The sequence below is a fragment of the Terrapene carolina genome, unplaced genomic scaffold (genome assembly GCF_002925995.2).
Source record: "Terrapene carolina triunguis isolate 2854851 unplaced genomic scaffold, T_m_triunguis-2.0 Scaffold136, whole genome shotgun sequence".
Taxonomy (NCBI): Eukaryota; Metazoa; Chordata; order Testudines; family Emydidae; genus Terrapene; species Terrapene triunguis.
This window is the reverse complement of record NW_020664487.1, coordinates 2,680,041-2,707,268: the sequence shown is the minus strand read 5'-3', so window position 1 is coordinate 2,707,268 and position 27,228 is coordinate 2,680,041. Positions and strand designations below refer to the sequence as shown.

The 27,228-nt window shown below is 45.3% G+C and overlaps 1 protein-coding gene across 1 annotated transcript in view; it reads left to right on the top strand.

Moving 5' to 3' along the window:
* The window catches only part of FRAS1 (Fraser extracellular matrix complex subunit 1), a 185,924-nt gene that overhangs the window by 40,353 nt on the left and 118,343 nt on the right, over positions 1 to 27,228 (top strand). Inside the window, exons 14-21 of the mRNA XM_029911919.1 lie at positions 531 to 704; positions 5,230 to 5,370; positions 8,332 to 8,475; positions 18,649 to 18,801; positions 20,817 to 20,963; positions 24,970 to 25,116; positions 26,533 to 26,673; positions 26,963 to 27,103. Coding sequence (XP_029767779.1) covers positions 531 to 704; positions 5,230 to 5,370; positions 8,332 to 8,475; positions 18,649 to 18,801; positions 20,817 to 20,963; positions 24,970 to 25,116; positions 26,533 to 26,673; positions 26,963 to 27,103 — 1,188 coding nt within the window. The remainder of the gene's footprint in view (positions 1 to 530; positions 705 to 5,229; positions 5,371 to 8,331; positions 8,476 to 18,648; positions 18,802 to 20,816; positions 20,964 to 24,969; positions 25,117 to 26,532; positions 26,674 to 26,962; positions 27,104 to 27,228) is intronic.

Sequence of the window (27,228 nt, the reverse complement as noted above, 5' to 3'; positions counted from 1 at the left end):
CTCTACAGGTAAAAGGAAAATTGAGTTGCCTAAAACACTAAGCTGCAGTGTTCTCTCCTTTAGGATTTTGAAAAAAAAATAAAATATTTTTTTAATTGAAAAAAGATGTCAGATCTGTTATATAACATTTCATTATATAAAACAAAGCATCCCATTGGATAGTGGAACAGTCTCCCAAAGGAGGCTGCGCACACCCCATTAGTTAACTCGTGTAAAATTATCTGGTGGGATTTTTCAGATGCATTGACCTAATTCTGCTTCTCCAGAAATGGGTGATAAAACTCCCATTCACTTCAATGGGAGTCAAATGTGGCTGGTGCTTGAGAGAAACCCACCCAATGCTTGAAGAATCTACTGTAAGGAGCAAGCCAACACTCCGAGGTGGCGGAAGAAGATGATTTATCTATTTTCCCACCAGCTCTCATTTTTATGACAGGATTCTATTGTTTGCATTCAGATTATCCGGCTTCTGTCAGTTTAAGGGCGCTGTCCCTTGATCCATGACTTCATATTCCATTGCTCTTGTATAGGTTGCCATCCATCTTGTCGTGCCTGTGTCGGGCCGGAGAACTCTCACTGCACCCAGTGCATGAAGCCAGAGGAGGTATTGCAGCCTGGACAGCTCCTCGAGGGAGCACCGTATGGCATTTGCCTTTCTCAGTGCAAAGCCCGATTCTACCTCGAGAACACCAGAGTGTGCAGAGGTGAGGAAAAGAGCCGGCCAAATGATTCTTAAGTGCTTTCAATGTACGTGCTGGTATTCACTAGGTTTTAAATACAGTATTGGGAATGGCTGATTGTGTGTGTGTGTGTGTGTGTGTGATACTGGATGTGCTTGTGACATGTTACAAGCTACTGTCTGGCTTGTGGTACCAATAAGTTATTGGCCTGAAACATGTGTTTCACAACCTAAATGTGCTCAGCTGATGTTTGTCCTGAACGCTGGTGTTTTTGAGAGAAAATATTTTAAAAATGTGTAAGATTCTAGCAGGTCCAGTTATGTTTTTATAGCTCCTAGGGTAGGTCTGCATTGGTGTTCCCGCTCCATTGAACGCAATGGTAGGAGTGTCACCAGTGACTTCAACTGGAGCAGGAGCAAGCCCCAAGTGTCGAAAATGTTGCAGAGGTTGCAGAAAACGTTTAGTTGTCTTGCTTGTCCCTGAAGCAGTTTAACAGGAGTGCTGCTTTTTTAAAGAACGGTTTTAGCAAGTCTGCACCCAGCACACCTTTTAGCCTGGCTATCTTAATGCATTCTGGGTATCCTGAAGGTCCTATCCCATAATGCCCAGCACTGTCACTGGGAACAGAGACTTTTAGGTAAATTCCAAACAGAAGGCCTTGCATTGTGGGATGGAGTTAGGAGGACAGGCTGAACCGATACAGATCGAATGGTTGTGGCTTCCCAGCAATGCTGAGAGGGAAACCACTGTAGATTGCACTGGGTCAGCCAAGCCCAAACTGAGAGTGCTTGTCCAGATGTTGCAACCAGCTAGTAGAACCAATGGCTGTATAAAGCTTGAGACGGCTTTGCATGTAGGTGCATGGCACAGTTTGTTACAACAACTTTTCACATAGTTAGGGTGACCAGACAGCAAGTGTGAAAAATTGGGGACAGAGGGTGGGGGGGTAATAGGAGCCTATATAAGAAAAAGCCCCACATATCGGAACTGTCCCTATAAAATCGGGACATCTGGTCACCCTACACGTAGTGCAGGCAGGGCAGGGGAAGAGTTTACTGTGGATGCCTGGAACCAGCTCAGCCCATCCTCAGACTTAGGATATGTGTACACTGGAGCTGGGGGTGGAATTTCCAGGTAGGCATACTTGCCCTGGCTAGTGTGCTAACAGCAGTAGCGTAGCTGCAGCAATTCAAGTGGTGGGACGGGCTAGCAACTGGAGTACAATCCCCTCGGAAACCCCAGGGACATACTCAGGACAGCTAGCCGGTCCCACTGCCCATGCATACACTGTTAGTTTTAGAGCGCTGGCTCAATCAGAATTAGCGCTGGCGTGACATCTCCAACCAAAGTCTGAAGTGAAATGGTACTTTTACAAGTGACAGCTCTGCAGGAAGAGTGCCAGGAGCCCCTACACAGAATGGGCATTCTCATAGGCTAGATACTGTACAACTGTGCATCATATTCTGCTAATCTGAGTGCTTCCCCCCCCCCCCCCCCCACACACACACACACTTTGTGTTTGCTGGCAATGATTGTAACATAAAACTCATCTAGTATATTAGTTTCACAGAAATTTGCTGGAGGGTCATTTCTTGCCTTAGAGGTGCTTAAAAGACAAAAATGCATTGTTAACACAAGATTGTTCTGCAAAACAATCCGCTGTACAGGCTGTAACAGGTACTGTGCTCTGGTTCGCCTCTCAAAGGCGTCAGCATCAGGTTTGTATCCATCTTGCACTCCGCTGAACAGGCGCCAAACAAAAGGAATTTGCACGTATATAGATTTAAGCGATTGAGAGGCAAGCAAGAGAAGAGAACATCTCTTGATTGTCCTAAGTGTTTTCTGTGCCAGCCTCAAAGCCATAATTCAATCACTCTTGACATTTTTCTTCAAGTAAAATCCCAGTCATTGTTTTCAGCGCAGTTGCAGTTCTGGGCGTGGGGACGAATAACAAGAACTTGTTGTTGTTCTTGATTCTTAAATTTCTAGAGGTGGATCTTCAGCGGGTGCAAATGTCATAGCGCCATGTAAGTCAATAGAGCTCTGGCAATACATCAGCTAAGGGTCTGCCGCAGAGCAGGTTGGAATATTTCTAAGGGCTGGTCCACACTACCCGCCCAATTCGGCGGGTAGAGATCGATCTTCTGGGATCTATTTATCGCGTCTCATCTGGACGCGATAGATCGATCCCAGAAGCGCTCCCCCGTCGACTGCGGAACTCCTGCTCGCCGAGAGGAGGAAGCGCTGTCGACGGGGGAGCCTGCCTGCGCCGCGTGGACCCGAAGTAGGTAAATTTAGTTCGATATAGGAAACGTCGACTTCAGCTACGAGAATAGCGTAGCTGAAGTCGACGTTTCCTATATCGATCCCCCGCCCCAGTGTGGACCAGCCCTAAGAAACAATTTCACTGGAAGATGCCGATTTGAGAACCTGGCACGTTACACCGAAGCATCTTGGGTTCAACGAACTTGCCATGACAAAGTCTTCCAGGGCCCACGGCGTGGGGAAAGCGCTGGCCTTACCGGGCTCCCAGACTCACTGCCGTGAAGCCTTGATGGATGTTACTTATTCATCCTTCTAGCAATGCAAACTCTGCAACTGACATGTACAAATGCCTGTAAATAGGCAACATTTGCATTTACTGTTTGAGAGGTCGGGCTTGAAAGTTTTCTCCATTCAGGTTTGGATTTCTCAGGTATCCACAGACACATTCTTGTACATAATCTGAAACTCTTGAAGTTTCCCTGACAACATTGGGTCAAATTGATCCCTGGTATAACTCTCTTGATTTCAGTGGAATTAGCTACCCCAGAGGCTGTGTGCTCCAGTGGAAAAGGGCACCGCACTAGTAGTCAGGATCCCTGGGTGCTCCTCCTAGCTCTGCTACTGGCTCACTGTGTGACCTTGGGCAAGTTCCTTCACCTCCTGGTGCCTGTTTCCTCCCATCCTTTGTCCGTCTTGTCTGTTTAGACTGTAAGATCTTAGAAACAGTCCCTGCCTGCCCCAGCCTTTGTGTTCTGCAGCAGGGGTTCGCAACCTTTTTCTCTCTGAGGCCCCACTTGACATGCTATACCAACTCCAAGCCCCAGCAGGGGTAGAGGGGCCTTGGGGCAGGGGCCTTGGTCATAGGCGTAGTTTGCCTTCTATTTGGGGGGGCAGGGGCCAGCAGGGCTCGAGCCACCTCTGCATGGCGGGGTCCAGGGAGGGAGCGCCACCTCCACCCCAACTCACCTCACCAGGCCACCCAGCCTGTCTGGGTTGGGGTGGGGGGAGGCAACCAAAAATTATAACTCAAAGGTGGGGGGCTTAGCTCAAAAAGTTTGAAAACACTCAGGGTGCAGGGAGAGGGGGTAGCTCAGGGTGCAGGGAGGGGGCAGCTAGGGGCTGTGTGCGGGGAGAGGGGGGAGCTCGGGGTGGGGGGAGGGGGTAGCGAGAGGCTGTGTGCGGGCAGAGGGGTAGCTCAGGGTGCGGGGAAGGGGTAGTTAGGGGCTGTGTGCAAACAGGGTGGCTGTGGGTTCAGGGAGCGGGGGTAGCTGGGGCTGTGCACAGGCAGGGGGATAGCTCGGTGCAGGAAGGGGGGGTAGCTGGGGCTGTGTGCAGGCGGGGGGTAGCTCAGGATGCAGGGAGGGGGCAGCTCAGGGTGCAGGAAGGGGGTGACTGGGACTGTGTCCGGGGAAGGGGTAGTTAGGGGCTGTGTGCACACCGGGTGGCTGTGGGTGCAGGGAGGGGGTAGCTGGGGGCTGTGCGCGGACAGGGGGTAGCTCAAGGTGTAGGGAGAGGGATATTAGGGGCTGTGTGGTGGTGGGGGGGTAACTCAGCGTGCAGGGAGAGGGGTAGTAAGTGCTGTGTGCTGGGAGGGATCTGCCGGGAGCCGGGTCTCCCCACCCGGGCGGCTCTTACCGGCTGCCTCTGCATGAGCAAAGGGGGCTGGGAGCTGAGGAGCAGCTTCAACCCCAGGCACCAGCAGGAGAGGCAGGAACGCTGCTGCTTACTGCGCCATGGCACCAGTCAGAGCAGCAGCTGCCCTGAGCAACCACTGAGCACACCCATGCGCAGCATCAGTTTTGCCGGCATAAGCGCTTGCGTGCCCAGTGCCGTTTCGGCGGGACATGCTGTGGAGCTGGTTTGGTTGTGCCGACGGGAGAGCTCTCTGTCACTGGCGTCATGTGGCTACGCGACCGCTCTGACAGTGGCACAGCTGTAGTGTTACAGCACGGTAAGCTTGTAAGTGTAGACATGGCCTAAGACACCAGCCTGCACCCAAATCTTCCGTTCTCAGAATGCAAGCGTGAGCTTTGTGAGAGAGGCGGGTTAAATGCAGTTACTTGTGGTTGATCTTTATATAAATAATCTCAGAAGACAGTATTTGTACTTTTACCTATATTATGGCCTTTCGCTGGCAGAGAAGCCTGTCGAGTGTATGTCTTATCGCCTTGGGGAAAAGGTAAGCCAGCGGGTGAATGAAATCGTCTCAGTCCGGGACGGCAACAGCCAACACAGGCTGGAAACCAATTTGTCTTCCTCTTTGTTTTCTTTTCTTTTCCTGTAGAGTGCCACTCCTCATGCTCAGCCTGCGCAGGGAGATCTCCCCACAACTGCACGGCCTGCTCCTCCCCCCGTGTCCTACTTGATGGCAAGTGCTTATCCGAGTGCCCGGAAGGATTGTACAGCCAGAATGCTCTTTGCCACTGTGAGTGCATTGCAGGGAGACGGACAGCATATGCTGCTGAATCTTACTGCTTGAACATTTCGATGCAGTTAGACACGCTGCCAGGTGATAGGAGGTTATTCGGTAATTTCAGGAGAGACTCATATGGTTCAGCTTCAGCAACTGGATTATTTTACCAGAGAGAGAGAGAGAGACAGACATGTTAAATAAAAAATTATAACCCCCTCTGCTCTACTGGATTGGAGTGAAAATATACTGCATTTTATTGCAATAGGCTGCGGTGGTGTTCTCAGCCAACATACCCTGGGGGAAGAGTTCTTTAACATCCTGTGTAGTGCTTAAGCAGGATTCTGCATTCAGAAGGGCTGGTTTTACTAAGGCAGTGTTGTCCAGTGGATAGAGCATTGCAAGATTGTGGCCTTGATCCCTGCTCTGAAGAGCTTACAGTTTAAATACACAACAGAAACAGTATAGTGAAGGAGCAAAGCTAGGCTGTCCAGGGATGCTCTCATATACACGGGTGCAACTCCCTTAGGGCCAAATTCGGTGCTGGTGTCACTGGGTGCAACTCCACTAACGTAAGTGGATTTGTGCCGGAGCTGTATTTGGCTTAATGACTTCAGTGGGAGTTGTATATGTGAGTATGAGAGCCGAATGGGACTCAGGCTGTCGTGCAGATGTTACCTCCAATAGACTTAAATAAGGAGATGAAAAAATTGGACTGTGCTGGGGAGGGAAGCAATGGATTTAACTTGGTTATCTTTCTTTCCAGCCATCAGGGTTCAGGGTAATGTATTTTCTAGTTACAAAGAATGCTTCAGAACGTCTTTAAGAAAACCATCAAATGCTCTGTGTTTAGGCATTATGTAGCTGGAAATAGTTTTCTGCCTTTCAAAACAAATAATTTTGTATTTGGGATGAGGAAACAGATCTCTTGTTTTATGGCATTTATTTGTTTGTGATCTTAGGGACATATGAAGTATGCTAACCTAAATCTTCAGAAAAGCTCCCACTTAATTTCCATGGGAGTTGGTGTGTATGGATCAAGAGCAGTGTCTAGTTTGTGCTTCCACAGACAGCAAAGAATTACCATTCTATTCTAATAATGGAAAGTGAGCGTGACAATATGCAGCTAGATTTTTTATGAAGAACCTTTGAATGGTTTATGCTCAATGGTCCAAAAGGCTAGAAAAACATATCAGTGTGAATTAGATTATTATTTTTAATCCATAGTTTACTATAGCACTGGGTTTATGAGGAGGAAATTGTGCAGTTGCGTGAGAAAACACATGTTCTATATGGGTGTACTTACCGGCCTAGGGAAGGGCACTCTATTTCTGATGTGCGCATCAGCTGCAGTATAATTATGCGTTATAAGCCTCTTCAGCCAATCAGTTTGCAGCTTTCATTCAAGTCATTTAATCTAATCTAATCAGATTACCAGAATCAGTCACTCTGTGGCTGAATGGCACAATGAATTCCTATGTACCCATTGAGCTAGAATTTGGGGATTTGGTGCAATCTTTCATTATTAGCTGCTGACCACAGGAAGGTGTGGGGAAAAGCTTTGAAATGTGATATGTCCCTCAGACAACGTATAAAGGTCATCAACTGGTTTTATCAGATTGCAGCCGTTGTCCATAAATGTGTACTGGGCTAGATATTTTCAGAAATGATATTACATTTCTTCGATGAACTGGTTACTGTTGGGTAGGAGGCCTCCAAATTGGAGAAATGCAGTTTCTCTGAGATTCCATGTTCTATTTATTGGATTTTAGCCAAGAAATACTCTATAAAGATGTTATGGGGCAAGTGATTACAAAAATTACATTGATTTTGGTGTTCTGTACTGCCACCTAGGAGATCCTGGCTCATGGCTAACTGTATGTTGCATTGCAATGTGTCTGATCCTGGGATGGTATTAATGTGTAAGTGGCAAACATAGGTATAAAGAAAACTACCTCATCTCACACCTTGCCAATATAGAACATCTGCAGCTTTTAAACAGGCACAAGCAATAATGTTAATATAATCTGTGTCTACCTGATTTTTACAGCGTTTAAAATGTTTCATTCCATTTTTACCAGGCTCTGAATAATAATGGGCGGGAGGCCCAGTCAGAAATAGGTGATGATGACCTTTCAGGGCTAGAAGAAGGAGCTTTATATTATATGAAATGGGAGATTCCTAGCTTTCCATAGAGATCCAGCAATTATTTCTAGTCTGGGGAGGTCCTGAGATGTTGTTACACTTCTGAAGTTGCAAGTTTTTATTCATAGGAAAGCTTTTTCAAGGTAATTTTTAGAGGTTTTTACACATCATCAGTCTCAGTATTTTTTTATTTCCCTCAGAGGTCTGCACAGTTGGAATCCTGATAATAAGACTCCTGACTTTATTTTAGGTAGAAGGATGCAAAACATTGTCTCGATAAAATATTTTATCTCTTTCTGGAGTAGTTTTACTGTTAAGTATGTGGCATGGTATTTAGGTTTTATTGACGTGAGTTTGGGGGACACCTTCATAAATCACTCCTGGCTTCTCCACTCATGAGTAATATGGCCATCCCAAACTCGTACTAATAAAACTTTTATACCATGCCCTCATGTATCCTTTATCTCTCCCCTGTCTCTCGCTGTGCATGTGTTTGTGTGTTTGTATATATACACACAGGCTGGGAGATGATCTCTGTATTTTATATGGATTTAGATCTTAATTTATGCAGAGGACAAGCACAAAGGTCTTAAATTTCCCGCTGCTTGCACCTTGTCAAGCCAAAAAAGGAGAGGGAGTAAAATCCTTCCAAGTCAGAATTTGCTAGTCACTTACACCCGAGGTAGCAATTTACACCTTCATTGCAGAGGTGTAACTGATAACACAAGGTGCTGGGCAATGGAGAATTGGGCCCTATGATTCATTCTCTCTCTCTCTCTCTGGGTGTATATATATGTTTATCTTAACAGCGAGTGTTGTTTTCTCATGCAGCCTGCCATCCATCCTGCAAAAAGTGCAATGGTCCTTCAGACTCTGACTGCATAACCTGCCATCCTCATGCAACCCTTGTGAGCGGGAAGTGCAGGACTAGCTGCCAGGAGGAACAGTACCTGAACCTGGTGGGATATTGTGTTGGTAAGTGAGAGGAGGAAATGGCACAGTCTGTAGAGACTCCTGGCCATTCTTCAATAGTAACCAGATATTTCAGCGTACAACTGTAACATAAAGGAGTCAAAATGATAGTTACTGATAAAATAATGACTAAAAAGTACTGCTAAACCACTAGACATACCATCTAGCACGACCACTTACCACAGCGATTTTATTTCTCTTCGAGCTGTGTGAGGCCAATTGCAAATTATAGAAATACAAAGGTTTTCAGCTTCACCACCCACCCAGCATAAGGGACCCTGAATTGAAGCTGCACAGGTGGTGGAAGGCCATGGGTGCTGACTCTGTCCTTCTTCCTGAAGAGGTTGGTGGGATGCAGCCTTCTGCAGAGGGCCAAAAGCCACTCTGAGGTAGGGAGTTAGAGGAGAACTTGGTCAAACGAGTCCCTCACCTGAGTTCCTCTTCTGTTCCCCTTGACTTCTCTAGCCCCAGCCCCAGTATATGCAGACACTCCATGTGCAGCCCCAAAAGGGGACATGGGCCAATTCTGGTCATCCAATGGACGGTCTTAGAAAAAACCAAACCACACAAACCAATCCCTATCCCCCTGCTGCTAGTTGGTGTGAGGCAACAGGGACAAGAGATCTCTGATCACTTTGATCTCTGTGGAGAATGGAAGGGGGTTCTCATATCTGATCATGAGAGCAGGAGGTGCAGGGGGACTTGTCCTTCCCGGCTTGTTGCCGCTTATTTTGGGGAGGATTGGGCTTATGTCTGGAAAGTGGTACTTTGCAATATTACGAAAAGCAGTAGAGCGTTCACACAGTTAATGGTATCATAACAAATCAGCTCTTACTTAACAGCTGCTGCTAGAGTATAATACAGACCTCAGCTCTGCTGTGTTCAGTGATTGCTGATCCTCTTCAGAGGGTTATAAGCAGCTGGAATTTGTGCAGTTTTATCGACAGTTCAATTAGGCAGTCAGACCATTGGACCACCTCCTGTTCAAGGCGGAGCTCTGCAATGGGGCTGGCAGTCAGCTGTCTTTGGGTCTGTGGCCCCTCACGGGGACCAGCCTACCACTGAAGACACTGGACATGCTGTGTTCATCCCCTGAGGTCGTTGCCCTGAACTCAATTTCCATACCAGGAAGGGCACCGTCACAAGCACCACCCCAGAGAAAGACGCAGTCATAGGTGGTCATAATGCCCGAAGGGGCCTTCGGCGGCTGTTGACAAGAGAGTAGTATCCCCGGGGAATCAGGAACAGCGTGGTGGGCCAACAGTCAGGAAAGCTGCTTTACTGCTGCATAGAGCTTCAGAAAGATGAATTAAGAACCCATCCCCATGATTCTGAGAAACAGCTTATCGGGCCTTACAGGAATATTGGCACAGCTGGGTTTGATGTGTGCACTTTTGAGAGCTAGGAGGATGTATTCAGAGGTTACGCTCTGTGGGTACTGTATACATGCACTTCAGCCGATCATCAGAAGCCGCTAATGGCATTTACCTGTTTAAAAAAGAAAAATCTCATTTGATCCATCATGCAGATGAGGATAAACATATTCTGGGAACAGTTCCAGTCACTTCTGAGCTGTAATGCGTCTCTGTATTTATTTAGTTTAGTTTATCAAAGAAAAGATAGCGCTTGTGAGGCCTTTGGCAGCACTGAGAGGTTCCAACAAAGATAAATGATCTGAAGAAAGGAAGAGGAAAAAACGCAATAGACAATAAGTAAATCTATTCAAGGACTATCATTCTCATGTTAGTCCTGACTCCCCACTCCCACTCACCCCCAACATAGACTTTTTTTTTTCCAATATAAGACTTGTTTCTTTGATCTCAACTTCCAGGACTACTACTTTTTTTTTTTTTTTTAAGCAGATTTATTATTTTGCCTGGCCGCAGCAGAAATGGGAAAGGAAAGAACAATATAACTAAAGAGGGGAGAAATATCCAAAATGTATTCTACAGTTCTCTAAATGCGCACAAAGCTGGGTTACTTATCAATTTATAGAAAGAAGGAGACATGAGTCGTGATTTTGTTTAGCTAAAGCCTGCAGCCGAATGATTACAGTGAATGACGCCTATGAAAATAATTCAGCATTTCAAAGAGTTAAAAGCTACATTGGATAATGGGGTAGAGAGTATGCTGAAAATATTTATGGATGACCCCAAGCTGGGAGGAGTTGCAGGCACTTTGGAGGACAGGATTGGAATTTAAAATGACCTGGATAAATTGGAGAATTGGTCTGAAATCAACCATATGAAATTTAATAAAGACAACTGCAAAGTACTTCGCTTGGGAAGGAGAAATGAAATGCACAATTACAAAACAGGGAATAACTGGCTAGGTGAAAAGGATCTGGGAATTATAATGGATTGCAAATTGAATATGGTCAACAGTGTGACGCAGTTGTGAAAAAGTCTAATATCGTTCTGGGGTGTATTAACAAGAGTGTCATATGTCAGACACGGGAGGTAATTGTTCCACTCTACCCGGCACTGGTGAGGCCTCGGCTGGAGTACTGTGTCCAGTCCTGGGTACCGCGCGTTAGGAACGATGTGGACAAACTGGAGAGAGTCCAGAGGAGAGCAACAAAAATGAAAAACAGCTTTAGAAAACCTGACCTGTGAGGAAAGGTTAGGAACACTGGGCATGTTTAGTCTTGAGAAAAGAAAACTGAGTGAGGGGAGGGAGAGAACTTGATGAGTCTTCAAAATATGATAGCAAGAGGACGGTGATCAATTGTTCTCTTCATCCACTGAAGGTAGGACAAGAAGTAATGGGCTTAATCTGCCGCAAGGGAGATTTAGGTTAGATATTAGAAAAAACTTTCCAACTGTAAGGGTCGTCAGTACTGGAATAGCCTTCCAAGGGAGGTTGTGGAACCCCCATTGTGAGAGGTTTTTAAGAACAGGTTAGACAAACAGGTGGTCTAGGTCAGGATGGTCTAGGTTTATTTGGTCCTGCCTCTGCACAAGGGGCTGGACTTGATGACCTCTCTAGGTCCTTTCCAGCCTTACATTTCTATAACTTCTATGATTTCTCTGTAAAGTTTCAGAGGATGTAAAAAATGTGCTTGGTTGTAACAGACTATTACTCCAGCTCACTGACCTGATTGTAATTGGAGTTACATCACATTAGAAGTGGTGTAACACAATGGTAAATCTGCTCTGTTGTGTTTGCTTGGGGCCTGGGTCTTCAGTGTATGTAAAAGTGTATCTTTTGTGGTGCTGAATTCTTTTGAAATCAGTTTGAAGCATTAATTACTTATTTCGGTCCCCAATCCTACATATGGATCTGCTACCACAGACTCTAGCTGATTCTGATGTAGGATTAGCACCTTAGAAAGCTCGTTAGTGTGTTATGCTTTGTAGCTCTATGCAGAGAAATCCTTTATTTCCTCCACTTTATTTTTCCATTACTTTTCATTGTGTTCTCTCTAGCAGATCCCCCTTGAATTGTCATTCCTAGCTGTAAGATTGACTGGAAAGAATTAGTAACATTTATCACGTCAGGATTAGTCTTGGGAATGGTTTTCTTTGCCTCTGGTTTGTGTGTATGTTTTAATTGCCCCCTGTCATCTCTATAAGTTTGGTAAAGTCTTGTCGGATGGTAAGCACGCTGTTATTTTCATGTCCTTGGGCCCTGCGTGGCTTGGGTTTGGCCTGGAGACTATTATTGGCAGTGATGCACGAGCCAGAAAGAACCCTGCTTGGTTTTCAGAGCTTAGGCTGTATATGAAACATGGGCAGTTGAAAGGACCATCATTTTCTTTCTAAACGAAGCCAAGTTTGATCTGGAAATCACTGAAGCGACAAGCATTGGCCCCCCACAGGGCTGTTTTTACAGAATCACTTCTCAGTAGAACCACACTTCAAAGGCCCTATTCAAACCCACTGAGGTCAAAGAGTTTCAGTGGCCTTTGGCTCAAGCCCTAGAATAGGAGGGAAGGCTTAATAGTTACAGAACAGCAAAGAGGGGCAGGAGATCTCAGTTCTGTTCCCAGCTCTGCCTCAGTCTTGCTGTGTGACCCTGGATAGGTCACTTAGGCCCTGACCCTGCACCACAGAAGTCAGTGGTAGTTCTGCCAATGTCTTCAATGGCACAAGATGAGGCCCTTCATCTCTCTGTGCTTCTGTATAGTGGGGATAATACTTCCCTGCTTCACACTGGCAGCGGCGGGAGGGCGCAAATGTAGGTAAAGTGCTTTGAGATCCTCTGACGAAAGGTGCTGTAGGAAGAGTGTTGCTATTGACTGACTTTTTAAAACATCTGTGGGTGGGTCTTTGAGGGAGATGTTTGTGGCCGGAGGGGATGTTGCTCCTTGTTCCAAAGTTCTGTCTAATGTTAGAACAAATTGCACATGCTGATGGCCCTGTGCCCTGCGTTTATGCTGTTGTTGCATATCAGTCAGCCTCCTCACTCAACCCAGATTGAAATGTTACTCTCTACGTTTGCCTTTGCAGGTTATTAATGATCAGTTTGAGAGCAGCTGTCTGATAAAAGTGAACATCAGAAACTATTACATTTACATTACGTACAATTTGCATTAATATCTGCAAGGTTTTTGACTTTGCTTCAAAAGCAATGTTTTTACAATTATCTATCCATCCATCATGATCGCTTGTTATTCCAGTCCCTCCCTGACCCTGGAGGCAGAATTTTGTAGTGACTTAAAGGGTGTACTGTGCATTGTAGCCTCGTCTTATTCTTTTTATATCCACGGGTGGGAAAATATTTTGTGAAAGATTGAGAAAGCCAACTGTCAGGTGAAACTATTAACTTCTAGTGAATTTTATTGTTGCATATGTTAATAATAATAATAACTAATAAAATAGTGTTATGCTTAACACTGTCACAAAAATGCACTTCAGTTATCACAAGAGGAAAAAATGCTCAAATATTTTGAAGTAGAAGTGGGTTTTCAAACTGTGGTCCAAGGTATCAAAAGCCTCTGCGAAAAAGCTTCCGAGGAATGTACAGGTTACCTGGGGGCTGTGTGGGGCAGTGCTGGTATGGTGGATTGAGACTCCTGAGATGTTGGGTGGGCAAGTCAGTTTCCCTGACTGTAAAATGGGGATAATGATCCTGATGTCCTTTATAAGGAGCTTTGAGATCAATGGGTGGAAACCGCCATATAAGAGTTAGGAATCATTTTCAGGTGTATGTTTGGATTTTTAGCTGTTTCGAATCCAATTGTAGGTGTTTTTATTTTTCCAAAATTTGACAAAGATTACTTGACATTTTCCAACGACTAGTAAAAGTTTTTGTTTGGCTTCAGAAACCTTGGAAAGTTTCACCTTCACTAAAATTGCTGTCCTTCTGGTGAAATCTCACTTTCTCCTTTACTTGTGGGAAGGAAACCCCTCAGGGTTTCTTCAGATTTCTTCAAGAGTATTCTCAAGTACTTAACGGAAGTCCCATGAGAAAATCACAGGAAAACCTGAGGTCTCACGTGGTGGAAGAGCCTGAGAATTCAGAGACCAGGTTCACCTGGGCATTTTGCTAACCTATAAACCAGGGGTAGGCAACCTATGACATGCGTGCCAAAGGTGGCACGTGAGCTGATTTTCAGTGGCACTCTCAGTGGCACTCACACTGCCCGGGTCCTGGCCATCGGTCCGAGGGGGCTCTGCGTTGTAATTTAATTTTAAATGAAGCTTCTTAAACATTTTAAAAACCTTATTTACTTTACATTCAACAATAGTTTATTTATATATTATAGACTTCTAGAAAGAGACCTTCTAAAAACATTAAAATGTATTACTGGCGCGCGAAACCTTAAATTAGAGTGAATAAATGAAGACTCGGCACACCACTTCTGAAAGGTTGCCGACCCCTGCTATAAACCTTCAACCATCAAAGGCTTCCGAGAAGAACTGATAGAGAAGATGACTGACATGGTGATGGAATTCAAGACAGCTCTTGATCTTGGTCACCTCAGTTTCCACAGGGATGACACCTCTGATACAATAACCCCAAACCTCCTAGTTAAAGTTTCCATCTTGGCATTCTCACAGGCAGTCTCCAGATCCACACATATAGTTGGTCAGCCCCCCGACTGGATCCTCAGGCTGGATGTGGACATAAGGGTCCAAGTTCTCGGCTGGTGTAAATTGGGATGCCAGTTTATACCAGCTGAGGATCTAGGTGAAGAAACGCAAGAACCACCTCCCTGCTTTGGTCTGGGCTATTTTGTCTCATGCACCATTCCTCTGGCATTCCTCTCCTCCGTGTGTTCAGAGACGCTCCTGCTCTTTGTGGCAATATAAGCGTTTCTCTATGAGACTGCCAAGATCCCATTAACTTTATAAGGAGCTGAGTGTGTTTGTTTATGGGCGAATGCCCCCTTCAGCATTTTCAAGAGTAAGGTAAAAAGTTTTTTGTTTTTAGATGACCTTCTGACTAAACTTTATTGACTTTTCTCTTTGGATGCATTGTAAGTTGCTGTGGGAAGTTTGCATGATGACATGCCTGTGAATTACATGGTATTAGGTTATTGATTTAATATAATGCCCTGTTCTTATCCCCATGTTCTCTGTTATCCTAAGGGGTAAAATATGGGTAGGCATATGCAAGGGAAAATATATCCCCAGGAGCCCTTAAAAGGCTAGGTATAGCTAAACAACTCCACACAGGCATTTGCTAGCTTAGCTAATGGAGGAGTCAAGAGGGTATGGATGGTTCTGGGTTCTTTGAGTTTTGGCTTCGTGATGAGCCCCTGTTCTGTGTGTTTCACAAGGGAAGCGGTCGCCCCAGTGATTTTAGGCAGGTCAGCAGCAGATCACTTTCCAAGCGGGGGTGGGAGGGGGGTGTTTACTTCACATTTCTAGTGAAAGACATGTGCATGGTGGTGGCTTGATAGGCTCTGGAGTGAAATCTTGCTGTAGCTGTTTTATCCTGCTCCCTCCCAGTAAGGTTTTGGTGGGGGACCAGGTGGAGAAAGAGGAACCCTAGAGCCTGATGAGAAACAAGGTTAGTTAAGTCATTGGCTATTGTGAAAGCAGCTCTGTGAACGTGAGGAGGAGAATGAACGAGAGGACACTGGGACTATCATCAAGGTGACACCATCGTACTCTGAAGACTCCGTCTGGGATTCTGAAAGAGGCCTCACAGAGTAATGTACCTAACTCACATTGATTTTCAATGAGGGTTGAATGCCTGACTCCTTGAAAATGCCAGCCAGTATCACTCCTGGAGCTGAAGTCACATCCTAGATATACGGTGCGGGGAGGAGAGGTGTGAAGGGGTCAAGCAGAAGTAAAAAGACAAATATCGGTGTGGGGGTGATAGCAGGGGGCCGTTCAGAACTATAAGGAGAATACTCTGCTCCTTTTCCTTCTTAGCCCAAAGGGAGCCTGCTGTGAAAAATCTATATAACCTTTTACAATACAAAGTACCATTGTTCTTCCTTTTCTCTGCCACTTGTTCCCCACGGTCCTTCGAATTCACCACAAGCCGTTGTCTTTCTGGGGGGAAGTCAACAGTGTGAGTGTTCTTTGAGCTCTACACGTTCAAAGTATCGGGGGTGGATATAGGACTGATTTCTCAGGAAGCAACAGCCGAATTAAAGGAAATGTTTTAACATATAGGAACAAACACAGCCAGGCTATAAAGAGGAGAAAAAAGTGCTAGCACCCAGCTCTGTAGACACTTATACCTTTTAAATGTCTTTGGACTTTTCCAACATGAGAACAAAAAATTATTTAGATGAGAGTCTGGTTAATTGCACTCAGCAGGTACTTTTCTCTCTGTGTTAGTCTGCATTTATCGGGTTTACCTGCCACCGATATTTATTCCATGCTCATCGCTATAGTATTTCAGTGCCTGGTGTACTGTATTTGTCTATTTATTGCACCTAGCCAACAATTATCACCATCCAATACAGACACTTGGAGACAATAGGACACTAATATTGTTTTGGTGGTAGGGTGAGTAAATGAATTACTAGGTGAGTAGGGGGAGCATGAGAAATTTGTGAAACCTACTGGTGCTAATTTTAGTGCTTAAGGAGGGTGCACATAGATGTTTATGATCTTACTTCTTTAAAAAAAACTATCCCACATAAATTACGTACAATATACCAACATATATAATCATATGTATGGTACCTTAATCCCTGATCCCCATAAACTCTGCAAGATAAGATATTTGGGACCATGCCAACCACCTCTGACTTCAGGGGGGGATCTATGGGGGTGCAGGGTCTGTCCCCTAGCATACAACAAATATATGGCATTACACACAGTATAGTGTGAAGCTTTGGGGGATATTTTATTAGTTCTTTTCACACACAGGATTCTGAAGCACACAATACACTAACCCTTGCATGCTGTGTATGCAGGATGGATGAGGTTTTCCATTGTGAATCATGGAACACTACAAGCATTACTTGGTCTTTACTATCAAGAAATGTATAGAAAAAGCAATTTCATGATCTTAACCATAACATTTGTTCTCCTTTCCCTTTGGCTGTTAGGTCCCTATCTGTAAGATTGCGTCCTTGGGGCCGGGACTGTGTCTTCTATGTTCTGTAAAGTGCCTAGTACACTTACGGTTTTATATTGCCTTTCCTAGGGTTTTACGCTGCCGGCCATCACCATAGGAGCGCTCAGCACTCTTTAGGCACTAATTAAATAAATAAACAATAATGACCCTAAGTGCATGCACCACACTGCTTAAAAAGTTAATGACACAAAATACTAGTACCTCGTGCCAGAGTCTCAGGGAATGAAATGTGCAGTAGGTTAGGGGATGAAGTAAGCAGTTACCTGAATGATCGGAAATACTGTATACTCCCTGGGTCAAATTTTGCCCTCAGCTGCACATGCACATAGATCCCGCTGAATTCAGGGAGACTTGTGCATGTGTAACCAGGGAAGAATTCAGACTGAGGTTTTCAAAGGAGCCTAAGGGAGTTAGGCATCCCTATCCCAATGGAAATGGGTGCCTAACTCTCTTAGGCTCCTTTGAAAATCCCAGCTTCGTTCTTTAGAATCAAAACACTGCAATTCTCAGTGAATGTTTCAGGAGCAACAAAGGACAGAAAGGTTAGTTCTCAGTAGAAATCTCATTATTACATTTCTTTCAAGACGGCCATTATTTCCCTGATAATTTTCTGAATTACTGTAATGAGGATTAATTTGGCTTCCAGGATACCTTGCGTTGACCTTGTGTAGGTACAAAAGGTTTGTTGTAAAACCTTTTGAAACCCTGAAGGTTCAGGGGAAGGTCAGGAGCCATTAATTGGAGTGCTGCTGAAAAAGAGGTTTGTAAGGCTGGCTAATCCTACTGTGAATGGCACTCTTGGCTTGGCAGCTGGGCAGGCAGTGGTCTTTTGGGAGTGCCGGGTGGGAAAGCCTGGGCAATGTGAACCGGAGGAGAAAATTGATCCACTTGCTCCGATCATGCTCTTTTGGGGGCATAGAATCTGTACAGCCAGCAGCATCCTTTTTAGAAAGATTAATCTTAGGAAAGAAAAATGTGCCGGGGTCTTTTTAGGAGAGAGCTTTGAACCATCTTCGCCCATTAGGGAGGAGGTGGGGAGGACACTTGAATTCAGCAAAAGTCACGTTCAAGCAGTGTGCTCGCTGTCTGATGCTAAGTAAAAAGCTGTAACACCACAGTGCCTGAAAATAACAGAGTAAAAATGGGGGAGAAGGAGCAGTCCACTGGGCCTAATATTTGCTGATAATGCCTCTTGCAAACCTGATCCCATACCCCTTTTGCTCCGATTGAGAGTTTGCATGCAAAGTGCTCTTAATGTTACTTTTCCGAAATATATTCCTTGTGCTCTCTCTGGCTACATCTACACTACTCACCGGATCGGCGGGTAGCGATCGATCTATCGGGGATCGATTTATCGCGTGTAGTGTAGATGCGATAAATCAATCCCCGATCGCTCTCCCGTCGACTGCTGAACTCCAGCTCGGCGAGAGGCAGAAGCAAAGTCGACGGGGGAGCCGCAGCCGTCGATCCTGCGCCGCGAGAATGCGAAGTAAGTGATTATAAGTCCATCTAAGATACATCGACTTCAGCTACGCTACTCTCGTAGCTGAAGTTGTGTATCTTAGATCGATCCCCCCCTAGTGTAGACCAGGCCTCAGTGTCGTTGTCTCTGAGCAGGGCTGTTTTGCAAGATGATGGTCAGAAGCCTCCTTCATTGGTACCCGCTATTTCTTTTCTCTTTAGACTGTCATCCTTTGTGCCACCAGTGCGTGGCTGATCTCCACAACACGGGCAGCGTCTGCTTGAAATGCCAGAACGCCCGTCACTTGCTGCTGGGGGATCGCTGTGTTCCTGACTGTCCTGTGGGATCCTATGCAGAAAGCGGAGTCTGTAAAAGTGAGTAACACCTGGAGGTGGAGGTTAGTGGTGAGAGCTGCCCAGCTGCTCCCATGGAATCGCTTCTCTTGAGAGGGGTCCAGTGGGCAGGCGCTGAGCTAGGATTCAGGAAATCTGTGTTTGAAGCATGGCTCTGCAAGTCACTGCACCTCTCTGTCCCCGTTTCCTCTCCCGCCCTTTGTCTGTTGTTAAATTGGAAGCTCGCTTTGAGGTAGGGACCGTATGTCTTTGTACTGTGCCTAGCCCCATGGAGCCCTCGAGTCCCCAAGCACAGCTATTACACAGATAATACTAGTTAATATACTGCAGATAGCAGGAAGTTTATGGGGAGAAGGGGGTGGGAGTATGGTTCTGTGTCAGTCTTGTGAAAGGTTCCCGCCTCATCCATTCAGTGTTGGCTGATGCAGTGATGTCACTTCTAGAGGTTGTTTTCAGGTAGTTGGGGCTCAAAGATTTTCCATATTCAAGGAACACGTTAAAGTGGGGTCACTTCAGATGTCCATTGTTAAGCTTCTATGATTCCTGTCTCTTCTGCTCTTGTGGTGGTAGCACAATTTTAGGAGCTTGATTGTCCAGGGGACCTTCTAGGCATGTGCCAAGAGGAGAAAAAACAAATTCTATTCACTAAGGTGGGAACTACTGGTACAGAGGGACACTAAACACGATGGTGAAATCCAGGCCCCATTGAAGTTAATGGCAAAACTCCCACTGACGTCACTGGACTTCACTCTGTGTATAGATGTCAAGTGGGCACAGGACCCTGCATTAGTCTACGGTAGCATCGCAACCGAGGAAGGTTCTTACATCTTGAAGCGGCCTCTTTTCTCCGTGCTCTTAGGAATCCAACAGAAAACCTGCCACCTGAAGCTGAGTATTTCCCCAATTTTTAGAATCTCCTTGCAGTTGATTGAGGCTCTTGCTGAATCAGTATCGCCAGAGGCAGTAATTCCTGCCAGTCGCAGAGACAAAAAGCCAGCTCCAGAAAAGCTAGTCTGACTCCTTGGTTTGTGGGGGTAGTGTGTTGTAGGTGGTCAGCCAGCAGTGTTGGTAGTAGCATTTTGATGGTGCCTTGTGTCTTCTGGTCCATTAGCCCTTTTGTGCCCACCTTGGTACCTGCTGGTGCTTGAGTGGCACTTTTTGGCAGTCGTCTTTGCACCATTTTGCCTTTCTCTGCCTTTCTCAAGAGGACGTAAATCCATTTCCTATGAGAACTCCAGGATGTCCACCCACAGCTCGTCAAAGCCCAGTTCATCTTACATGAGACAAAGGATATTAGGGAGTGATAGAAGAGAAAGAGACCAAAAGAAGAAACATTATATATTTAAATGTCCGATTTGGCCTCTTTGCATGAGATGGGCACTTCCTTATCCAGACTAAATGAACAAGATGAGCACTGCAAAAACTTCTCTCTGCTGGCCCAAGATTTAGTTACAAGGTCGCTGTATCGTTATTTACCTAGCTCCACACTGACAGAGATATTAACTGTGTTTCTTAGTTTGTCTTAGCCTTCCGGGTAATGTAATTCACTCCATAGCGTTATAATATGTCATCTAGTGGGGCATGCCTCTTGGAGGGAGGGGGGAATTCCTTCCTCTTGGAAAGCCAAGTTTAGACAGAGCATTTCTGCCCTTGGGTGTAAAGGTTTCATGAATTACCCAAAATGTTCTGTTGTTCAAGCTATGTCAAAGTGCATATTACATTTAGTGTTAACTTTTAAGATTCCTAACATTGCCTTGGACCAAATTCAACCTTGAATAAGGTGGGTATCTCCATGGATTTCTCCGTCCACTTGCAGTCAGTGATGGATTTGGCCCTTTACATTTAATGAAGGCACAGTTCTTTACTTACAGGACAGTCAGGAAAGCAAGAAATCTGACAGCGAGAACATGTGAGCGTGTAGGAGCGGTGGGTGCTCTGTGCTCTGAGGATTAGTCCAGTGATGTGTGCTTGTAAAGAACCTCTACAGAAGCTTTGCTTTTGCATGAATGGTATTTTCATTCTTTCTGCCCTCTCAGAGTGTCACCCCTCGTGCAAAACCTGCAGTGGCGGAGGCCCTTTCTCCTGCTCTTCCTGTGACTCCAGCGTCGTTCTGTCCCACACTGGCATGTGCACCTCAGCCTGTTTCCTAGGATACTACAGGGATGAGAGCCGGACCTGCAAACGTAAGAGTCTCCCGCCAAACACTCCCTCCTCTTCAGAATACCCTTGCAAATGGTTTCTTGGCTTCTTGATCCCATCTGTCCCGTCATGAAAAGCTTGTAACTGTCAGGAAAATGCTGTTGGTGACATTATGGAGACCTTGAATTAGACTTAATAATTAAGGAGCATCACTATACATGCAACAGTGACTATGCAGAACAAGGGCCTAATTGTCTACTGCCTTGTATAGGTCTGTCATTTATGCCAGTGCAAAATGGGTTCAAAATGCTACCATTCTGTTTGGGCAGATTTCTGCAAGGTGCTTAGCACTCTAGCCACAATCCAGCAAAGCTCTTAAACATGTGCTTAACTTCAAGCATGTAAATAGTCCCATTTGCTTTAAGGGGTCAGTCCATGTATGTGTTTCAGTACTTTGCTGGCTTGGGACCAGACCGCTGAGCAGGATCAAAGCTTATGAGCACAAAGTGGATTCCACTCTTACTAACTTCTCCAGAAAACCCGCTCTCCAAATAGAAAGGCTTCCCAAGCCTCAGTGTCATGCCAAACTCATGGATAGTGCTCTGTGAATGTCCTAAAACATCTGTTTCTCCCCTTGGGCTGTCCATTCACTAGCCTTATGAAACCAAAGCCCATGCCAAATACAGATCTAGCTCCCAAACTTGAGTGAGACATTTATTTCTGTAAACAATCTCATTCCAACCACACATGTCTCCTCTCCCAGTTTGCAAATAACTTTTTGATTGTATGTAAAATTTGTGGCTGGTGAAAACTAACGAGAGCCTTATGGCAGAGTGTGTTGATGTATAGAATTTGTGTAATCCCAGGGGGCACTCAGACCTGTTCAGGTGCAGTGTTAGTGCTAACTCATCTAGAAATAGATTGATCTGCTGTGTTGGAGAACTACCATTTAGAGATAACAAAAAATGTTTAATCACAATCTTTGGTCTCTTTCCCTCCTCCCCCATTTGTTTTGATTTCACTACACTTTTGAAGAATCCATAGTTTTAAAAATACCTTAGATTAAAGCAAAGGAATGTGAAGTAGATCTATGTACTCCTTTGGTCTCGATATGTCTACTGGAGTGTTTGTAGAGAAACAATGACACAAACTTAAGAAGCTTTTCACAAAAGTGGTATGCATCTAAAAACAGTGTTGCAGAGCAATGCTGATAAAATAAATGGCATGTACTTGTTTTTAAATGCGGCTTTTGTTTTCCCCTTTGGGAGCAGTCTTTTTGGATAGTGTGACTACTATGTATTTTGAACTCCACAAATGTTTTATCATTCATGGTCTTCTAATTCGTGACTCTTTTAATGTAAAGATACTTGACAAACACTAAATTAATGCTCGCCACACCTTTGTAAGGCCCGATGAAATGAGACAAGTGCTGGCGCATTTATAAATAGGTATTAGATGCTTTAAATAGACTTTTCTTTAGGGTATGTCTACGTTACCACTAGAGGTGTAATTTCAGATAGATGTACACGGGGTAGCTTTGATTGAGCTAGCGTGCCAAAAATAGGCGTGTAGCCATGGCAGCATAGTTTAGCTGCCCTATTACAGTCCTATCCTTGACCCTAGGTAAGTAGTCAGGTGGCTAGCCTGAACTGTCGCCCGCACTGCTGGGGCTACACGGCTATTCTGAGTGCCCTTCATCAAAGCTAGTTCGTGTACATCTACCCAAGCTGGAAATGACACTTCCAGCTGCAATGTACATGTATCCTTGGAGACCTGATGTTTTCTCCCAGTAGCGACAGAGTTGTATGACATTTTTGGACCATATAGCAGCAAATCATTAGCTCAGATGTCACGAGTGACAAAGTAGGTGGTTTCTCCGAGTTTCAACAAGACACCAGGGAAAAAACAGGTATTTACAGCTAATCTGTGCTTTGAGTTTTTCAGATTTAGGACTCAAAGTGAACTTGAACCAAGAACAAGTGCACATGCACCCCCCTAAATAAGAACCATTGAGTTTCATAGATCTCTACTTTTCAGCCACACTGAACTCATTCTCAAGCCTGTGAGAACTTTGGGCCATAAAAGCGACCAGTCGAGCTTGATCCTTTGGACTTACGGGGCCATATTTCCAGAAATTTGCCTGCATGATTGTATGCATAAAATTGTACTTGCTTTTGCATGAGCAGATGCCATGATTGTGTTTGAGATAATTGTGTGCTCAAATAACCAGTTATGTTTCTAGCTGACCGTTTGGGTGCATAATGGTTGCATTTGCTAGCACAGCTTTGGTAACTGTGCATGCAAGTTAGGTGTGCAAATCCACACGATTTTTGCATGTGTGTTTCTGAAAATATGGCCTTTGATTTGCATTGTACCCCTCCAAGTGATTGCTCACCATTAAAAGTATGGCAGGTCAGTATCCTAGTGGGCTTTCTGCACATCGGCTAGATGCTATTAGGGGTACGTCTGTACAGCAGAAAAGACCTGCAGCAGCAAGTCTCAGAGCCTGGGTCAACTGACCTGGGCTTGCACTGCAGGGCTAAAACAGCAGTGTAGATGTTTGGGCTTGGGCTGGAGCCTGGTCTCTGAAAGCTGATGTGGTGGGGAAGGTCTCCAGTCTGAGGCCAAACAGCTACACAGCTATTTTTAGCCACCCCCAGTGCGAGCCCTGTGAGCTCGGATCAGTTGACCCAGGCTCTGAGATTCACTGCTGTGTTTTTTGTCTGTGTAGTTGTAGATGTACCCAAAGTTGCTTTCCACTCTTTTGTAGCACTTTGCTATTAAAGCTTTGCTGTGGGATCAGAGAATCATAGAATATCAGGGTTGGAAGGGACCTCAGGGCGTCATCTAGTCCAATCCCCTGCTCAAAGCAGGACCAACACCAACTAAATCATCCCAGCCAGGGCGTTGTCAAGCTGGGCCTTAAAAACCTCTAAGGAAGGAGATTCCACCACCTCCCTAGGTAGCCCATTCCAGTGCTTCACCACCCTCCTAGTGACATAGTGTTTCCTAATATCCATCCTAGACCTCCCACACTGCAACTTAAGACATTGCTCCTTGTTCTGTCAAGGATAGCCAAGAGCTGTGCCATTCATGTTGAATGCACCTGCATTGGGCTGAGAAATTCAGACTCACAATATTGTGGAGTTGGAATGAAATATTTTGAACCTCTGGGGGTTGCACCTTGTCCAGCTGAACCATCAGATTTTACTTCCTGTTTCTATAAACCTGCGACCAGGGGCGGCTCCAGGCACCAGCTCTCCAAGCACGTGCCTGGGGCGGCAAGCCACGGGGGGGCGGCCTGCCAGTCCCTGCGAGGGCGGCAGTCAGGCAGCCTTCGGTGGCTTGCCTGCGGGAGGTCCCCAGGCCCAGGGATTCGGCAGCAATTCGGTGGCGGGTACGCCGAAGCCGCGGGACCGGCGGACCTCCCGCAGGCATGCCGCCGAAGCCGCGGGACCGGGGACCTCCCGCAGGCGTGCCGCCAAAGGCAGCCTGCAACATCCCACATTTCAAGCAAAATGTAAAACACTTGGTGAAACACTTTGGTGAAATTCTCTGGCCTGTGTTATGCAGGAGGTCAGATGATCCTGATGGTTCCTTCTGGCCTTCAGAATTCTGAGTCTATGAATACACAGTGGAAGGGTTACATTTAAATTGCTCAAGGTGGAAGGAGAAAAATGCTTGAAGAACACCTGTATACAGGGATTTGAATTCAAGTCTCATGTTTGACCCTGGTGGTTCACCAGATTATTAGTACACAAACTCTGTCCATCTGGGGAAAGCAATATTTTAAATTGCTCTCAAGTGGCCTCTTTTGGTAGACACTCAGAGCAACATTAAGTCCTATGTGGAGACATGTCCAGAACTCCCTTTTGGATAGCTGGAGCCATGAAGCAGGGTCTGGGGATGGTAAGCAGGGAAAGCTATGAAGAGTTACCCCAGCAGATTCTCCAAAGAGAACATTCAATAGCGAAGCTTCAGGTAAATTTAACACCATTTGGCTAGTGCTTCAGTAATTGCAGTGATTTTTTTGTCTTAATTTCTCTACAGCTTGCAGTGTCCACTGTCTGAGTTGTGAGTCGGCCATGGGATGTACATCATGCAGAGACTCGGCCAAGGTTCTGTTATTTGGTGAATGCCAGTATGAAAGCTGCACTCAGCAATATTATCTTGATTACTCCACCAAGACTTGCAGAGGTGAACAATGCATATTTGCTATTTAAAAATAACCATTAGGATGGCTGCAGAATGGTCTGCCTAGGTGGTCTATTACTGAACAGATTTTTTTCTGTTATCTTTTTTTCAGCAGTCCTCTGTCACATACTTCAGTTTTCAGTAAAAACAAAAAAAAATCTCCAAGATTATTGCAAACCCTTCCTTTGTAAATGATTTAGTAAGTGAGCCATCAGACTTTCCAAGGGTCAGGTTTTGCAATTCATTCAGTCACGACTCAGTTGAATAATGAATGAGGTTAATTAACATTTTAAATCTTTTTGTATTAAGCACATGTAGGGTCTTGTATATTGACCTGAGTATCTCTGGCTTGTAAATACTACATCCCTGAACAACAACAACAACAAATATTGAGAAAGATTTGAGAGATTTCCAAAACTCTCCTGGATAATATTCCATACTGGAAATGGAGTTTGAGGATGATGTAGCTTTATCATCTACCACCACCATCCAAAGCACTATTGCAAATCGATGGTTATTAGATAGTTATTTCTAGCTGGCTCTCTCTATGCCTCATTTAACTAGGTAGTGAGAGCCTGATGATAGTTCAATACTGTAGAGAAGCCGTGTAAAGGGCACTGGATTGAGCTCTGCCACAGATCTGCCATGTGACATTGGGCAAGTCACCTCACCTTTGTAGGCCTTTGTTTCCCCTCCCCTGCATTGTCTATCTTGTCTACTTAGACTATAAGCTTTTGAGAGTGGGGATTGTCTTGAATGATGTATTTGTACAGGGCCTAGCACCACAATGCCCCAGTCGAGGTGCTGCGGTACTACAAATAATATTATAGGCCATATTATGCCCTGATGGACACGGACACATGCACACAGCCTCCACTAAAGGCAGCAGGACCCATGCCTGGGAATCTGAAGGTGGAATTGGGCCTAACTATATTTGCTATGTTTCTGGCCTGAGGTCTCTCCTCTATTAGTGACCTTCCTCTTTGGTTAGTATGAATTGGGAAAGCTTTCGGCATCCTAGGATTCCCAGTCTGTGCAAAATAAGAGACTGAGGATTTTATGTGGATAAATACTAATGCTTAGCATTAGCAGATAAGGACCCACTGGTGCCTAAGGGAGAAGAGCAGACTTCTCTGGCTGCGAAGCTGCATCACTGATAAGAAGGTCCAAACACTGAACAATACCTGTGTTGAGCGTAATTAGGGAATGTTAAGCCAAAGAGAGGAATTCTTGTTGTGAGAAGAAGGCCCCGCATTAGAAATCTTTCTGATCTTACGTCTGTTACACTGTCCTTGCTTTACCCTTCGCTGCTCGGGATTTGGCTTCCGCCGCTGATAGCTGCCTAATGTGTTAAACGCTTGTACAGCGCTGGATGTGCACGCAGAAGGCTGCCCTACTTTGACGTTTTCTTTATTCTAGAGTGTGACTGGAGCTGTAATGCTTGTAAAGGCCCCACGAGGACCGACTGTCTGCAGTGCATGGATGGCTACGTTCTGCAGGATGGGGCCTGCGTTGAACAGTGCCCATTAGCTTTCTACAGGGAATCAGACACATGCCAACGTAAGTCTCTGTGAAACTGCTTTTAGCTATCGCTGCAGTGCCATACTTCCCTCTTTCGTTTTCGAATCTGTCTCTAATTTTCATTTGTGTGTACAGCAAGTTTTTGATTTTGAAGGCATGCCCTAACTTCAGCCTCCAAACCCCCTACATGCAATGTATCTCTGTAGACACATAGGTATTAATGTACTAGACCCAGCCATATATCGCTTTTGTGCAGGCAGCAATAAAAGGCCTAGTTGCTAGTACGTAGATGGTAGTTAATTCTTTTGGTTTTGCAAATGTTTTTCAGGATGTGATGACCATTGCCTCCAATGTCACCATACAAATGAGTGCGCTCGCTGTGAAGTTCCTTTTCTCCTCTTGCAAACACATTGTGTCCTGGACTGTGGGAAGCGATACTATGCAGACCGCACAGAACAGAAATGCACAGGTGAACAGAACTAGTGTGAGAAGGTGGGATGGGATTGAGTTTGCAACTCTTTAAACACTGTGAACTGTTAATTCTCACGTGGTGGCTTAGGCAAACAGAGAGCACCGCTAACATGCAGTGATATG